A 13,775-nucleotide genomic window follows, 5' to 3' on the forward strand; every position below is an offset into this window, starting at 1 on the left:
TACTCAATGCAACACGCACTCCAAATAATACCACTCAGTGCCACATAATTATACTCTACTGAATGCAACATACACTCCACACAATACCACTCAGTGCCACATAATTATATGCTACATAATCAGACTGCACTTAATGCAACATACACTCCAAATATTACTGCTCAATGCCACATAATTACACGCCACATATTTACTCTACTGAATACAACATACACTCCCCATAATACCACTCACTGCCACATAATTACACACCACATAATATCACTCAGTGCCATATAATTACACACCACATACTTACACTCCACTTAATGCAACATACATACACACCACATAATACCACACAGTGCCACATAATTATTTGATACATAATAACACTGCACTCAATGCAACATACACTCCAAATACCACTCAGTGCCACGTAATTACACGCCACCTAATTACACTTTACTGAATGCAACATACACTTCACACAATACCACTCAGTGCCACATAAGTATTTGCTACATAATTATACTGCACTCAATGCAACATACACTCCAAATAATACCACTCGGTGCCACATAATTACACGCCACATAATTACACTCTACTGAATAAAACATACACTCCCCATAATACCACTCAGTGCCACATAATTACAAGCCACATAATTACACTCTACTCTATGCAACATAAATACGCTCCACATAATACCACTCAGTGCCATAACTACACGCCTCATATTTATACTCTACTCAATGCAACATTAATACACTCCACATAATACCACACAGTGCCACATACTTATATGCTACAAAATTAAATTGCACTCAATGCAACATATGCTTCAAATAATACCACTCAGTGCCACATAATTGCACACCACATAATTACACTAATGAATGCACCACGAGACCGCCTGTGGAAAAAGTTGGAATCATGGGGACTCCCGCAGAAACTAATAGAAACCATTAAAGCCTTATATACTGAAACATGGGCCAAAGTAAAGTAAAGCTTGGGGATGGGAAAAGAATATCATCACAAATAAAAATAGGAAACGGCCTAAAACAGGGCTGTGTGCTGTCTCCAAGCTTATTTAACCTGTGTCTAGCGGACCTAAACACCTACCTGCAACACGGAAATGGTCATCCGCCAAAATTGGCAAATGAGCCAATACAATTTTTGCAATACGCGGACGATATCGTTGTAGTTAGTCAAACTCCGATTGGCCTGCAAAGAGTCATAAATAAATTAATCGATTATTTTGAGATACTAGGTCTGGAACTCAATAAAACAAAAACCAAGGTAGTGAGATTAGCGGGCCCAAGACGAGGGAAATTTAAATGGTACGCAAAGGACATACAGATTGAGGAGACAACTACATATAAATATCTGGGTTTTAAATTGAGCAGAAACATGTCACTGGTGCACCAAAAAAGGGACATCACAGCCAAAGCCCAATCGCTTACCTTTGCCTACAAACAGCTGCAAAAGAAATTACTCTGCCCCTCATATGGATATCTCTTAAAAATAATGGCAGCTCAACTGCTCCCAACCCTGTCTTACGGGTTGGAAATTTGGCATGGGAAAGAAACTGAAATTTTAAATGAATTACAGATAAAAGTCTACAAATCAGTTTTTAATCTTTTTAAAGGATCATCCCCAGCACAAATACGTTTAGAATTTGGTCTACAAAACCAAGAGTACCAAAGGAAAGCAACCTTTACAAAATGGTGCTGGAAACTCAGAGCATCGGAAAAAGGATCATTAAATAACTTATGTTGGTTAGAAATCAAGATACAATATGAGCAAAAAGAACCAAATACTTGGGGCAATTACTTGCGACTTGCATTGGAAACACTAACCATCTAGGAAGTTTGGAATAGCCAATTGGAACGAACATCATTTAATAAAATTTGTAATTTAAATGCAAAATTGTTATCCCTGGCAGAGGATAAAAGGAGACTAGCCAAACGCCGCCATGCATGGACTGTAATTAATTCGTATAAAAGACTAAAACCCCAACTTTATTTAGAAGCTCACTTTCGGTTAACGTTAAAAGCAAAATTCATGGCATACAGATTGGGCGACCACTGCTCAAAAGACTTGATTCCTTCTTGGAAAATCAAACAGCAAGCCAAGATATGCCGCCTATGCGGGTACCACACGGAAAGCTTGTTCCATCTAATGTGCACGTGTGAGGCAGTAAAAGAGAAAAGAAGAAAACTGCTGAAACAAGTTCTAAATAACCTAAAAATTCGCACCTGCAGACAGGCGGTAACAACTTGGATGGGTGCCACTTCGAACATTTTAATATGCCGAGGTGTAATATTCATGACTTTAGTAGAGACTTCACTCTTAAAAAACGAATAGGCAAAGCTGGGTCCGGGAAGATGATTTTTTTTTTTTTAACACTGCAAAATTTTAAGAAATGTATTTTAATTTTCTGATTCTAGATTGTTATTCTCTTCTTAATGTGTATACTTTAGGGTTGTGATAAACCAAATAAAGTAAATCTTTGAATTGAATTGAATACTGAATGCAACATGCAAACAATACCACTCAGTGCCACATAATGATATGCTACATAATTACACTCCAATTAATGCCACAAAATGACACTCCACTGAATACAACATACACTCCCCATAATACCACTCACTGCCACATAATTACACACCCATAATTACACTACTCAATGCAACATAAATACACTCCACATACCACTCAGTACCACATAATTACAAGCCACATAATTGCACTCTACTCAATGCAACATAAATACACTCCACATATTACCACTCAGTGCCACATAATTATATGCTACATAATTACACTGCACTCAATGCAACATACACTCCAATTAATGCCACAAAATTACACTCCACTGAATACAACATACACTCCCCATAATACCACTCAGTGCCACATAATTACACGCCCATAATTACACTACTCAATGCAACATAAATACACTCCACATCCCGCTCAGTACCACATAATTACAAGCCACATAATTGCACTCTACTCAATGCAACATAAATACACTCCACATATTACCACTCAGTGCCACATAATTACACGCCACATAATAACACTCTACTCAATGCAACATAAATACACTCCATATAATACCACTCAGTGCCACATAATTACACGACATAATAACACTCTACTCAATGCAACATAAATACGCTCTATATAATACCACTCAGTGCCAGATAATTACACGCCATATAATTGTACTGTACTCAATGCATCATAAATACACTCCACATAAATGCACTCTATACCACAAACCACCAATCAACATAAATGCACTCCACACCATGACATAATTTTCCTAAGCATAATTTCACTCAATACCACAGTTCCAGGCCACACATTTTAACTCCACATTTCCAAAACACACTGCTTAATTACACACCAAATAAAATGTTTCAACTCCACAATCCACAACGTACCTCCAATCCACAACATATATTGTCACCACCTGAGCACTAGTAATCATTCACCACCACCATTTTGTATCAGTGCATCACCTAATCATCACGTCAGTCTGCCCTTGGAATCTGGCATCTATTGATTCTCCCCTAGTGTACGTCCGCTGCTCGTGTTCTAATTAAATTACTGTTTTCCAACCTACACTCCCCCCTTATTTATGTCCTGCTTTCCCATAACAAAAAAAATTATAACAAACAAGCGTGAGAACAGGCAGGAAAAAGTTGCCAGCCCTGCAAGTACAAAAAAAGTAGAAGACATTTTTTATGTTAAAATCTTTTTTTATCAGGTTTTTCAGTTGTCTATAATGTTGTCTTCGTTTGTATAAACGTAACAAAATGCTTAACACTTTTTATTATAACTTTTCATCAAAATTCACAGCAGCCACAACGCTCTACAACATAGCCAAAAGTTCTGGCTAAACACATAAGGTCCCAAAGGCGAGACCCATTGTCTATGACAACGCTTGTTTTAGTGGGTTATGAAACATAGCTGGAATAGCTAATTGGCGGGCCGTAGTAGGGTTGTTTAAACTAGCTGGTTGGGTAGAGCGTTGTGGATTTAGTATTTGCTACATGGGTGGTTGTATCTGTCACTAATATGTCCTCGCACTCGCTAATGCGGGTGTCTATCCTATCCAATACACAATTAGTCCCTGCATGTTTCTGTATCTTCCTAGCGTTTTTCCCTTTACTATCCCTCCCGCCCCTTCCCCACTGCCCTCCATAGTTTTCCCTTCCCCCATGCTACCGCAAGTTAAGTCTAAAGCAACCTGTCTACACATTCAGCAATGAACAGGCCTCTTGGCCCCGTGGACAATGAGAACCCTCAGGCCACCCTTATACCGGCCCCACAAACCCCTCAGGAGAGAGAGCGCAATTATTTAGAATCAAAGAGAGTAGTTTGGGCAATGCTGGGAGATAACCGCGTTAACAGTACCTTGACTTGTCCACAACAGTTCTTGAATGTCCAGCGAATCTGAGTTGGCAAAATGCCTAATGCCAGTGGAAAGGGGGGTAGCCCTGCCCTGCCTCTTCCTGGCAATGAGGGCAAGGACGGGACAGCCCTTGGCCCGGGCTTCGCCCGCGCGCGTCCTGCGCTGCGTGGGGAGAGGCAGCGGTATGAGCGCGGTGACATCAAGGGATGCTGGGGCAGGCAGTCCTCACACTGAGGTTGAGCGCCTTGGTAGGCTGATGGCACTAGCGGCGTTTCCGACGTGGACCCTGGAACTCCTGTGCCACCAGGGTGCTGCGCAGAGCTTGTGGTGTCCGTTGCTGGTGATAAGATAGCTTGCTCCCCTAGTGCCTGGCCTGTGCTATTGCATTGTTTGCATCAGATTCACCTAGTGCCTGGCTTGTGTTATTACATTGTTTGCATCAGATTCACCTAGTGCCTGGCCTGTGTTATTACATTGTTTGCCTCGGATTCTCCTAATGCCTGGCCTGTGATATTGCATTGTTTGCATCAGATTCTCCTCGAGCCTGGCCTGTGTTATTGCATTGTTTGCCTCGGATTCACCTAGTGCCTGGCTTGTGTTATTGCATTGTTTGCATCAGAATCTCCTAGTGCCCAGCCTGTGTTATTATATTGTTTGCATCAGATTCTCCTTGTGCCTGGCCTGTGTTATTGCATTGTTTGCCTCGGATTCTCCTAATGCCTGGCCTGTGATATTGCATTGTTTGCATCAGATTCTCCTCGAGCCTGGCCTGTGTTATTGCATTGTTTGCCTCGGATTCACCTAGTGCCTGGCTTGTCTTATTGCATTGTTTGCATCAGAATCTCCTAGTGCCCAGCCTGTGTTATTATATTGTTTGTATCAGATTCTCCTTGTGCCTGGCCTGTGTTATTGCATTGTTTGCGTCGGATTCTCCTAATGCCTGGCCTGTGATATTGCATTGTTTGAGTCCCGTTTTCCTAGTACCTGGTCTGTGTTATTGCACTGATTGTGTCATATTCTTGCAATGCCTGGCCTGTGTTATTGCATTGTTTGCATCACTTTTTTCTAGTACCTGGTCTGTATTATTGCACTGTATGTGCGGCTTTTGGTATGTTATTATTCCAATAGTTGCTGCTTTTCTAACAAACATGGTACCTTTTATCCCAATCAAGTGCATGTGACTGCAAGGACACTTCCTGCAGTAACAATCTATTTCCTATTTATGTGGCAACAGACAGCACAACATGTCTGCCAGAGATGCTGTAGGGTCAGAAACAGTACATAGGTAAGTAGGTATGATGGAAAACAAACTATTGCGTAAGATTTTAAACGAAGAAGCTGCTGTGATAGACGGCAAAAAATTAATGTCAAAACATCAGCATTAGGACAATGGTACATGGAACAATAATGGTAGATATATTTACACTTCTGTGCAGTGCGTGTCACTTAATGTTCTTTTCTTGCACTCTCATGAGATGGTTTTGCAAGCCAACTCTGAGCTCACTGAGTGTGGAGCTTCCACGAATCCCAGAGACAGGCCGTTCCAAAGACGGTAACAGAGAAGGTTGAAAGATCTGAGTCTTCATCCTGGAATATGGAATGGTGATCCCTGAGGGGGTGTGGGTGGTCTGTGTGTTGCCACGGCTGTCCAGGGGGTGTAAGAAAATGTCAGTAGTTTGTGGAGGGCCCTCTTTTGCGTGAGAACCACCCAGCTTCATGCAATACAGACTTGAGGGTTTGTGTCTGCGCAGGATGAGTTACATTCTGATAGTAAAATGGAGGACCTTGTCCAAAGGCGATAGATGTTACCAAGGATTAACATCTTCAGTTACGACAGATAGAGAAAGTCCATGTATCTCGAGGAGCTTGAAAAGCTTTCTGCACTCTGCTGGTGCAGGCAGGATGTTTATTCTCTAGTTGGCATTTGCCAGGGGATGTTCAGATACAGTGGGTTAATTAAACCTTGCAGCAGCACTTGTAGCGTGGACTCTTGGAGTCTTGTAGTATGTGTTAGATGCGGAAGAACTGTCTTAATGTTCTACGGAGCTCAGAAAATCCAGACTTTCCGGACCAGAACCGGGCACTGTAAGCTGCACTAGTTTCAGGGAGATGGACAGATGTTATGGCGATAGGAAACCCCGACAAACCACAATAATGTTCCACTCTTCCAGGTTAGACAAAACCAAAAATGCTTGAACCAAGGGAGCTGTTGAAAGTGTCAAAGGTGACCTATGAACAGCAAGGTAAAGACAGGAGTTGGTATTTGAGATAATCTTAAGTGAATAGGAAAGAAATGAGAAGTGTGTGAATGGAGTTACTTTCGTTGTATACTTCGTAAAGAGTTACTGGAAATTTTGCAGCCCCGCCTGGTCCATCTCTTTTTCTAAACTCTATTGTTGTTTGAATGAAATCTTGACCGTATGCATCTATCTTAAGCAAAACCTTAAGCACTTGGGAGCTCCGAGCACCCTTACTTTGCTAAGTTACTCAGTGAACACTGTTAAATCACCTAGTTTTCAGACATTAATAGGATGTCACCTGATCACCAGAACTTTTAGTTAAATATTTGTGTATTATGAAATATTCCCTACTAAGTTCAAAGGCAGTAAAGAAGAAGGGGCGATTTACTAAGATTTTGCGTCGTGTTTGCGTCACAAAAGTGGCACAAAAGAGTGCAAAATCTTTTTTTCCTAATTTTCTTTCCAGCAAATAGCGTAAAAGTAATGTGAAGCATCGCACTGCACTGCTTCGCGTTACTTTGCACCTTGGGGCCTGCCAATGGTGGGGCATGGGCGTTCCCGTGCAACCACCCATTGGGGCAGATTTATGAGTTCTGGCGCATCTCTGCAAATCAGCAGGGATGCGCCAGAACTGATGTCACGCAATTCCCTCCTTGCGGCACCACAGATGCGCCGCATTTACATTGCGGCGCACCATGGTGCAAGGAAGGGCAGATGCGTGACGCATCTTGTGGTGTACGGGCGGCGCATTGCTGGAGTAGCGTCGCAAGTGCGACGCAACTCCTGCAATGTACAGAGGCCACCCATACATAACGTGGTGCGTCACTCCTTACGCCTGCTTCAAGCAGGCGTAAGGATTTGACCCAGCAGCGTCGTAAAACTGACTTCACTACGTCAGTTTTACGGGGCTTTCCTACGAGGGAACGCCCAACCTGCGACAGAACGCCCACATGAAACCTGACGCAGGTTTCATGTGGCGCAGGGCTTTACAACGTGACGCATCTGCCTAGATGCGTCACGTTGTAAATAGGTTGCAGGGATGCGCCACGTTTCCGCGTCTGACATAAATCTGCCCCATTGTTTCTCACGCTAAACTCAATTTACCAAATACAGTAGATTGGGTTTAGCGTGAGAAAACTGCGCCCTTTTAAACTAGGCGCTTGGAAGGAGAAATGCTTTAATTTCTCCTTCCTTTTCTGAATTTTGCATGCGTGCTGCACTGTGCAACATGCATACAAGGTTGGAAAAGGTTTCCCTCATGTCTAGGCATAGTATTTTGTACAGGAAGGGTGTCCTTCCTGTAGAAAACCTATGCTGGGCTCACACACACACGCTAGCGCTCTGGTGCTAAGGTGTGTGCATGGCGCAGGGCTGCTGTAATCAGTGCCGGCGCAAGGGAAAGGGAAGGAGAGAGCCATATCGTTGAAAATATGGTGCTCTCCTGCTCCCTCCCTGTCATGCAGTGCAGCCTCGCAGGGGGAGGCCTGCGCCACATTGCGTGGAGATTTGGTAAATCTCCCCTGAAATGTCTTTTACAACCAGATAAATATTGTGATTTCTCATTCTATTTTGTTTCAATTTAGTAATTTTAAATATCTTTACATCCTACAGATAACAAGCCTTGAATGTATGAATTGACCATCAATAATAACGCGAATGCTGTAAATCTTCAATAATAGCAGAAATATTGAGCTACAGTATTCAGGAAAACATCAGCGCAGTCGGCGACAGAGGAACCTGCACACAAACTGACAGATCCCGGATGAAGCATCAAGGGCAGTTCAGTGATTGTAAGAGTCTGAGCTGTGCACCTCCACGCCAAAAGACGAATAAATGACCTTAGGAAAATTAAGGCAACAACAATAACAAACCACCTCCTGAATAAACAAGTGTCAAATACTAACTTTGATCAATGTATCGGTATGATGTGATTACCGCAGTGCTCTATTTTCTAAAATGAAGACAAGCCTTCATTCCGTGCTCTAGGTGAATTTTAAACTCTTTCTGGCCAAACCACAGTAACAAGCGAAAAGCACAACAGAGCGGAGCCAGACAACTGACGGGTAAAGGAAAGAGGAGCTCTTCTATCTACAATACAACAGACTGTCCCAATTTGCACCAGCCAGAAGGAAGATACATCTTTACCTGCAAGCGTCCACAGCCATAATCCAATCTAAAGGCACAATCCCCTACAAAGACACATACTACGTACTAGGAGTGTGGCAAATATTTGGTGGCTATTGTATTTTATTGTTAAAACAGAAATCAAACGTGCAAAATACTGCACACATTTAAAGTGTGTGAGAAATCACAAGTGCTTTATCAGCCATGTTGGCCCATCAGGAACTACAGTCAAGGGATGTAGATAAATGTATACCCGACCCACAGGCACTAACTAAGAAAGAAGAATCATACACATACAGCAAGAGCTTTAGTTTGTCATCACTACTCAAGCTTCATCAGCACACGAGCACAGGACAAAAACCATTCAAGTGCAGTGAATGTGTAAAGTGCTTTAGTCAGTTATCACACCTTCAAAGACATAATCAAACACACACAAGGGAAAATTCATTTAAATGCAGTGAATGTGTGAAGAGCTTTAGTCGATTATCAGAGCTACAAAGTCATCAGCGAACACACACGGGGGAAAAACCCTATCATTGTAGTGAATGTGACCGTAGTTTTAGTTACTCTTCAGCATTAAGGATTCATCTGCTAACGCACACAGGAGATAAACCATTCAAGTGCAGTGAATGTGCCAAGAGCTTTAGTCGATTATCAAACCTACGAAGACATCAACAAACACACACAAGGGAAAAACCATTCAAGTGCAGTGAATATGCAAAGTGTTTTACTTTCTCGTCACACCTACAAAGCCATCTGTCTAACCACATAGGAGAAAAAAAATTCAAGTGCAGTGAATGTGCAAAGTGCTTCAGTAAGTCATCACACCTACAAATTCATCTCCGAACACACACAGGAGAAAAGCCATTTAAATGCAGTGAATGTGGCAAGAGCTTTAGTCAGTTATATCACCTACAAAGACATCAGCGAACACACTCGGAGGAAAAACCATACCAGTGCAGTGAATGTGGGAAGAGCTGTAATCGATTAGAAAATCTACAAACACATCAGCGAACACACACAGGGGAAAAACCATACCATTGCAATGAATGTGAAAGCATTTTTAGTCGTTACTCAACATTAAGGATTCATCAGCAAACACACACAGGGGAAAAACCATTCAAGTGCAGTGAATGTGCAAAGTGCTTTAGTCGGTTATCAGACCTAAAAAGTCATCAGCGAACACACACTGGGGAAAAACCCTTTCATTGTAGTGAATGTGACAGTAGTTTTCACAGCTCTTCAGCATTAAGGTATCATCAGCGAACTCACACAGGAGAAAAACCATTCAAGTGCAGTGAATGTCTAAAGAGCTTTAGTAAATTATCAGTACTACAAGGTCATCAGCGAACACACACAGGGGAGAAACCATTCAAGTGCAGTGAATGTGCAAAGTGCTTTGGTCGGTTATCAGACCTAAAAAGTCATCAGCGAACACACACAGGGGAAAAACCCTATCATTGTACTGAATGTGACCGTAGTTTTCACGTCTCTTCAGCATTAAGGTATCATGAGCGAACTCACACAGGAGAAAAACCATTCAAGTGCAATGCATGTCTAAAGAGCTTTAGTAAATTATCAGTACTACAAGGTCATGAGCGAACACACACAGGGGAGAAACCATTCAACTGCAGTGAATGTGGGAAGAGCTTTAATCACTTATCAAACCTCCAAACACATCAGCGAACACACACAGGGGAAAAACCCTATCATTGTAGTGAATGTGACAGTAGTTTTTGCGGCTCTTCAGGATTAAGGCGTCACCAGCGAACTCACACAGGAGAAAAACCATTCAAGTGCAATGAATGTGTCAAGAGCTTTAGTCAATTATCAGAGCTACAAACACATCAGCGAACACACACAGGGGAAAAACCTTTCAACTGCAGTGAATGTGGGAAGCGTTTTAGTCTCTTATCAAACCTTCAAACACATCAGCGAACACACACAGGGGAGAAACCCTATCATTGTAGTGAATGTGACAGTAGTTTTCATGGCTCTTCAGCACTATGGTATCATCAGCGAACTCACACAGGAAAAGAAACATTAAAGTGCAGTGAATGTGCAAAGAGCTTTAGCCGATTGTCACATCTACAAAGTCATCAGCGAACACACACAGGGGAAAAACCCTATCATTGTAGTGAATGTGACAGTAGTTTTCGCAGCTCTACAGCATTAAGGTATCATCAGCGAACACACACAGGGGAAAAACCCTATCATTGTAGTGAATGTGACAGTAGTTTTCGCAGCTCTTCAGCATTAAGGTATCATCAGCTAACTCACGCAGGAGAACCATTCAAGTGCAATTAATGTCTAAAGAGCTTTAGTCAATTATCAGTGTTACAAAATCATCAGCGAACACACACGGGAAAAACCCTAACATTGTAGTGAAGTTGACAGTAGTTTTCGCGGCTCTTCAGCATTAAGGATTCATCAGAGAACTCACACATGGGATAAACCATTCAACTGCTGTGAATGTGGGAAGAGCTTTAGTCACTTATCAAGCCTCCAAACACATCAGCGAACACACACAGGGGAAAAACCCTATCATTGTAGTGAATGTGACAGTAGTTTTCGCGACTCGTCAGCAATAAGGATTCATCAGCGAACACACACAGGAGAAAAACCATTCAAGTACTGTGAATGTGCAAAGTGCTTTAGTCAGTTATCACACCTTCAAAATCCTCAGCAAACACACACTTGGGAAAAACTATTCAACGGCAGTGAATGTAGGAAGAGCTTTAGTCACTTATCAAACCTCCAAACACATCAGCGAATTATTATTATTATTATTATTATGCGTTCTTATATAGCGCTCGATTACCCGTAGGCATCTCGGCGCTTGCCTTGGGAACCCGTCCTGGCTTTTTCCCTGTGAGACACTCGTACTGGGCATCCCCAAGGTGAAAGCCAGGCATCCCGCTGCGGGGGGGCCATAGTGGAGATTAAGCAAGTTGATGCCCAGAGCTGCAGAGTGTGAACCCGTGATTCGAGTAGGCACCGAAACGAGAATTATCGAGTCCGTGGATATTTGGGCTCAAGACCCCGAACACAGAGACTCTGGAAAGAACTTAAGAACATCAAAAATAATATTGACCCATCTGAGGACAAAGACAACAGCAGAACAGTGCAGTTATTGTGAGAGGAATGAATTACGGAAAAAAATTAAATTCAAATTATGTGGGACATTGAAATGCCAGATGATAGAAGACAGGACTAGCAGTAAAGAAGGAAAACAGATAACAGTATTTGCAGAGTTATAAAAGTGTTTGTTTCCAGTGATTGTTCACTTCTGTACACATAGCAAAGCAGCATGATGTACCAGGATACACAGTGGGAGGCTAGCACAATGTGGACTAAAAGAAAAGAAAAATTGTTGATTTTTATTTGGTGAAGAAGAGATACAAAGAAAAACATTCAATCGCACCGGATCACACTTCCTTTAAAAGCAACACTGAACAATACTGGGACTAGCAACGATATTTTCAGCTAACTTGTCGGATTAGTGATAAAACCTATAAACCAAACACACCCAGAGTGGACACGTTGTCAGAGCTCTGGAGATGGGAAGCTTCATTGGTAAAATGTAGATATTACTATTAACAAATGCCGCAGCAGTATATGTGATGAACTAAAGTGAAGCACAGGTGTTCAAGAAATAACCTGTTTTTAGATATAAAAGAGCATATAAGTGTTTTTAAGTAATGTTTGCTGCATCTTTTACACTCTGTTATCGGTTGATGGATCAGCTCGTGCCTCGGGCCTTATAACTAAGTGTGACCCGTGGCTCCTCTCCGACATGGCTCTCCCTATTCAGTTTGTGACTTGCCAAACTCTTCTTTTTACCAGAATTGAGCCATTGTAAGCAGTCGACTCTGTTTGAAGAATGTGGTGAAATAGCAAAATCCCACATCAACAGCATATATGTGCCAGGATAATCAGTTGCACTCCCAGCAACTAGTCTTCCACACTTGATTGTCCCTTGTCCTCAAATCTTCTAAAGGATTTGTCGTATGAATGCCAGAAGTGGCAGTGACATTCATGAAGCTAACGCTAACAGGAGTGTGTGGGAGATAGAGAGGGTGAGAGATAAAGAGAGCGAGAGAGACAAAGAAAGGGGCGAGAAATAGAGAGAAATGGAAGGAGGGGAAACGGCACGTTACATGTACTCACCTAAAAATAGAAGAAGCAGCCGAATACATGTCAATGTGTGACATCACCAAAGAAATGGTCTGAACACCTGTGAATTTATATGTTTATTTTTAATACCTATAGACCCATGTCATGCCAATAAACAGCGCACAAGTAAGGAAAATAGTAAAGGAGCCCATTATCATATGCAAATCACAGTGACGTCACATGTAGTGACATCACAAGAAGTGTTGTCAGGCCCTTATACTAATTTTCACGTGAAAGGTTGACGGCCAGTTTTAAAAACACAAAACAAGAAATATAAAATAATGTAAAAATATGTTTTTGGTTTCAGTTTTTATACATCATTTGTTTTTCCCACTATTAGTTTGTAACTAAACTCGGAAATGACTGAAAGTGTAAATATTTTTAAGCAGATATGTGAAACTTTGAAATTACATTTTTAAACAATTTTCAGCAAATAAATAAAATGTGCTTTTAATTTGCGTTTGTTTCCTGATGTTATTCGTTATCCAGCCCCTAAGCCCCAAAGTGGTTCACATTTACTGTGTATTAAGCAAAAGAAGGGCTAATTTTGTCAAGTTCTCTGTTCCTCTCTTGCGCCACTCACACAAACAAACAGTCGCAGGCTAAGGAGCTAGATGGAACTGAGTCAAGTTTCTAGATAATAGTGGGGGGACCCCTTCAAACTGTGGCTACCCCCGACTTGTGCCGTGCTGATAAAGCAATAGTGAATTTGAGTAATTTATGATGAATGAAATGAGAGAAAGAGAAGAAGAGAGCGAGGTGCAAGATATATTAAAGAAAATGAAAAAAAGAGACTCAAGACTTTACCCTTTTCTGTG

General features: G+C 41.7%; 1 protein-coding gene across 1 annotated transcript in view; it reads left to right on the forward strand.

Annotated features, from left to right (window-relative positions):
* The window catches only part of LOC144805435 (uncharacterized), a 194,102-nt gene extending 180,687 nt beyond the window's left edge, over window positions 1–13,415 (forward strand). The window contains exon 5 of the mRNA XM_078671991.1: window positions 8,984–13,415. Coding sequence (XP_078528117.1) covers window positions 8,984–11,088 — 2,105 coding nt within the window. The 3' untranslated portion in view covers window positions 11,089–13,415. The remainder of the gene's footprint in view (window positions 1–8,983) is intronic.
* The last annotated feature ends 360 nt before the right edge of the window (window positions 13,416–13,775 follow it).

This window comes from Lissotriton helveticus, chromosome 1_2, assembly GCF_964261635.1.
Source record: "Lissotriton helveticus chromosome 1_2, aLisHel1.1, whole genome shotgun sequence".
NCBI classification, from domain to species: Eukaryota; Metazoa; Chordata; class Amphibia; order Caudata; family Salamandridae; genus Lissotriton; species Lissotriton helveticus.